The sequence below is a fragment of the Diospyros lotus genome, chromosome 15 (assembly GCF_014633365.1).
Source record: "Diospyros lotus cultivar Yz01 chromosome 15, ASM1463336v1, whole genome shotgun sequence".
NCBI classification, from domain to species: domain Eukaryota; kingdom Viridiplantae; phylum Streptophyta; class Magnoliopsida; order Ericales; family Ebenaceae; genus Diospyros; species Diospyros lotus.
In genome coordinates, this window is record NC_068352.1 from 34,246,611 (window position 1) to 34,250,020 (window position 3,410).

A 3,410-nucleotide genomic window follows, 5' to 3' on the forward strand; every position below is an offset into this window, starting at 1 on the left:
AACTGACCACCTAATCCGAGCACGAAGGCGAAAGTGGTCAGACTCTTGCGCAAGGGCCACTAAAAGGTCTCTGTTCAACTCAAGCTCTTGCTGGTGAAGGACAGGGTCATGAGGATTGTCTTGCAAACGATGTTGGGTACTAAGAAGATGATTCCTAAGGGACGAGACCAGGTCAGAAACATGACCCTTAGACCTATTGAGAGTCTTCATAGCATTTTTGACAGCTTTGGGCTTTTGAACAACTTGAAACATGGGAACTCCATGGATTTGCCTCATCCAACTGGCTTCCACCTTATCCAAGAATAGAGGGTGATCAACAAGATGGTTAAGGAACCTAAATGGGCTGCCCTTATGCTGAAGATCTCCTGAAGAGAGGTAGAAGAAAGAGAGTCTTGCTATCCGGATAGTGAGAGAGCCAATCATCATTGACCAGAGCTCTATCGAGCTTCCTGAGAATACACTCTTCACCAAACCTCTTATTGGTCCACGTCAACTTAGGGCCACTATAAGCCAAATCCTGAAGAGAGGTAGAAGAAAGAAAATCGTTAAACCTGCGCATACCCAGGGAGAAAGAGGTGTTGCCACCCCTCATCTCAGAAAAATCGCGGCACACATTGAAATCCCCCATAAGGAGCCAAGGGTCAGAAGCAGCTGCTACCCCAATAGTTGTGAGGGAATTCCATAATCTGGCTTGGTCCACCTCCTCATTTCTTGCATAAATACAAGACAGGACGAAAGGGATTGGGATCTCAGAACTCGTCACTTTGACATGGATAGCCTGTTCTGACTTGAGTAAGGTACGCACACTAAGGGCGTTCGGGTTATAACCTATCCAGATACGACCCCCATCACAAGTATCATAGTTGAAGTCCCAATTCCAAAAGGGCATAACATTGTGAGATACATCAACAGCATGCTTCTCCTGGACTATGGTCTCTAAAAGAGCGACAAACGTTAACTTTTGAGAAGAAATAAAAGATCGCACCTCAAATTGCTTAGGGGCTTGATTCAGACCCCTAACATTCCATGCAGCAATCTGCATCATTGACACTCTTGGGGATTCGGTTCCAAACTCGCTGAACCAGGCTTCTGCTCACCTTGCTCATGCATCTTCTTCCTATCCCTTTTGGCCTGAGATCTAGTCTTAGATTGGTGCCCATCTGAGCTAACACTCTCATCCCTCTCAAGCTCTAAGATTTGGTCCTCACTATCATCCCGGTCTCTCAATTTTCCTCGAATATTTTCTTCTACTATCTCTCCATCTGACTCCATAAGGGACGGAACATCCTTATCTTCTTTTGCAAGGGCACATAATTGATTTTTAATATGAGCATCAACATCTTTAGGATCGTAAGGGACTGTAACAGTATGAAACTCAAGACACTCTACCATGGTCATAGAAGCATTATTAGGGGCAATTGGCCTATCTGATGGACTTGCTTCCTTGCCTTTATCTTGGGCCTTGCCTCACTTCCTTTGCACTTTTGTGAAGCCATCTCCCTCATCAGCTTTCTTACTACCTTCAACATTATTAGGGTCTACTTTAGGTTTTTTTGGGCACCGAGAATCTGAGTGACCAAAAACCTTACAATGGGAACAAATAGAGGGAATCCACTGATATTCAATTGGGAGCCTAGATATGCGACGTTCACCAGTGGCTTCATCATAGCCCTGATCTATATCAATAAATTTGGGAAAGTTGCAGCAGACATTGACATCAACACACACCCTAGCATAGCCTAATCTTAATCTATCCTCTGTCATAGGGTCAGCATACAAAGGTCTTCCTATTTGACTTGCCATTATAGAGATTCCTTTTAATGATCAGCCTTCTAAGGGCAGGTTATGAATCTTAATCCACAAAGGGATAGAAGAGTGGGAATCTTTAGCTAAGTTCATTCCTGGTTCCCAACATTTGATTATAAATGATCGACCTGCAAAATGGTATGGCCCCTCATCAAAAATCTTTAACATACTTTCTTGGGAATCAAAGCGAAAGAAATAAAATCCACTATTATTTGAAATGGCCTCTATTAGACCATGGTTTTACCACAAACGCTTGGCAATATTTTGAACAACCGAAAAAGGTAGTCGCTTTTCAATAAAGTATCCAACCAGTGTATTCATCCAATATTCAGTGCATTCATCAATAACATCGCTAGGTAATTTAACAAGAGGGATTTCGGATTGCGTACCTGAAGGCGGGAAAAAATCTAGCCGCGTGGGAGATCGATGGGCCTTAATATCCGCGACATCAACCCATGATTTCTTGGGCTGCAAACCAGGTTTGCTGTTAGGATTAAATGGGCCGAACCCATGCTGGGCTTGCCCACGTTGCTTTTGAGAGTTGCCTTGAGGCCTTGGGCCAGCTGGGCCTAGATTCTGGTAGCTCTCTTGCTAGGAAACAAAGCCTTTATAAGGCAGCCCATGTCCCATGTGCTTCTGCCCAGAAGAAGGTTAGGCCCACGACAATTTGTTGGAGGCCACGAGCAGGCCCAAAAGGTAGCTGGCCCACCCCAATGGCAGACGCAGCTTGCTGGAAGGCTGGCAGCCGTCCATGCATGGCTGTGTTGGAGCTTCGTGGGCCACTTGGCCCTTGACTTTGTCGGCCACTAGGATGGTTAAAGGCCTCTCGCATGTGCAGCCCACCATTTTCAAACCTCCTAGCTTCCTCTTCCTCCAACGGTAGCCCTGCTCCAACATAGCTGCTTCTGGACATACGCCACATTTGATGTGACCGAGCAGCAATTAGATACTTGGGCCCTTGTTGAAAAATGGTGGAAGCCTGGGGGACGCCATTGCCAAAGACCTGAACCTTACCAGAAAGAGGAGCTCTCTCGTCACCTGTTGGTTGCACCATGGTCGACGTCTTCTTCGTCTGCTGCCTGGAATAGACGGCGTTTGAGGCGACCGTTGTGAGACCGGAGCTTCTTTCTTCCCTAAGGTTCGTGTCCTGCTTGCTTACTTCCTGTTGCACACTGCCTTGAGGCTCATCGCCACCATACAAAAGAAGCTGAGTTCCCACAGCAGCTTGCACTTCTGAACCACCTTCCGCATCCAGCAGCTGGGGGGCTCAGACTTGAGTCTCATCACCACCTAACAGAGGTGGTCGAGCTCCCACAGTAGCTTCAAGACGCATTGGACTCGAAGGGAGAGCTCGAACTCGGTCGCCATTCAATGGAGGGAAGGATAGGGGGTCAGCCAAGTCGATCCTTCTGGATTGTTCGCCTTGCCCAGAAACTTCCTCAAGCAGCAAGTCATTTTCATCACCCAGCAGGTCGTCTTCCTCCAGCATTAAATCTTGCCCAGCCACCATTAACGCACTTTCTTCTTCACCAACCTCCAGCACCATGCGGTCTTCTTCGCTGTAAGTCGCGTTATCTTTCCACACCTGGCCGCTTCCTTCCACT

The 3,410-nt window shown here is 46.9% G+C and overlaps 1 protein-coding gene across 1 annotated transcript; it reads right to left on the bottom strand.

Annotated features, from left to right (window-relative positions):
- Positions 1–1,467: 1,467 nt before the first annotated feature.
- Positions 1,468–1,803, bottom strand: LOC127791738 (uncharacterized). The gene has a single exon (XM_052321712.1). It carries the CDS (start codon positions 1,801–1,803, stop codon positions 1,468–1,470), a length of 336 nt encoding a protein of 111 aa, XP_052177672.1.
- Positions 1,804–3,410: the final 1,607 nt, after the last annotated feature.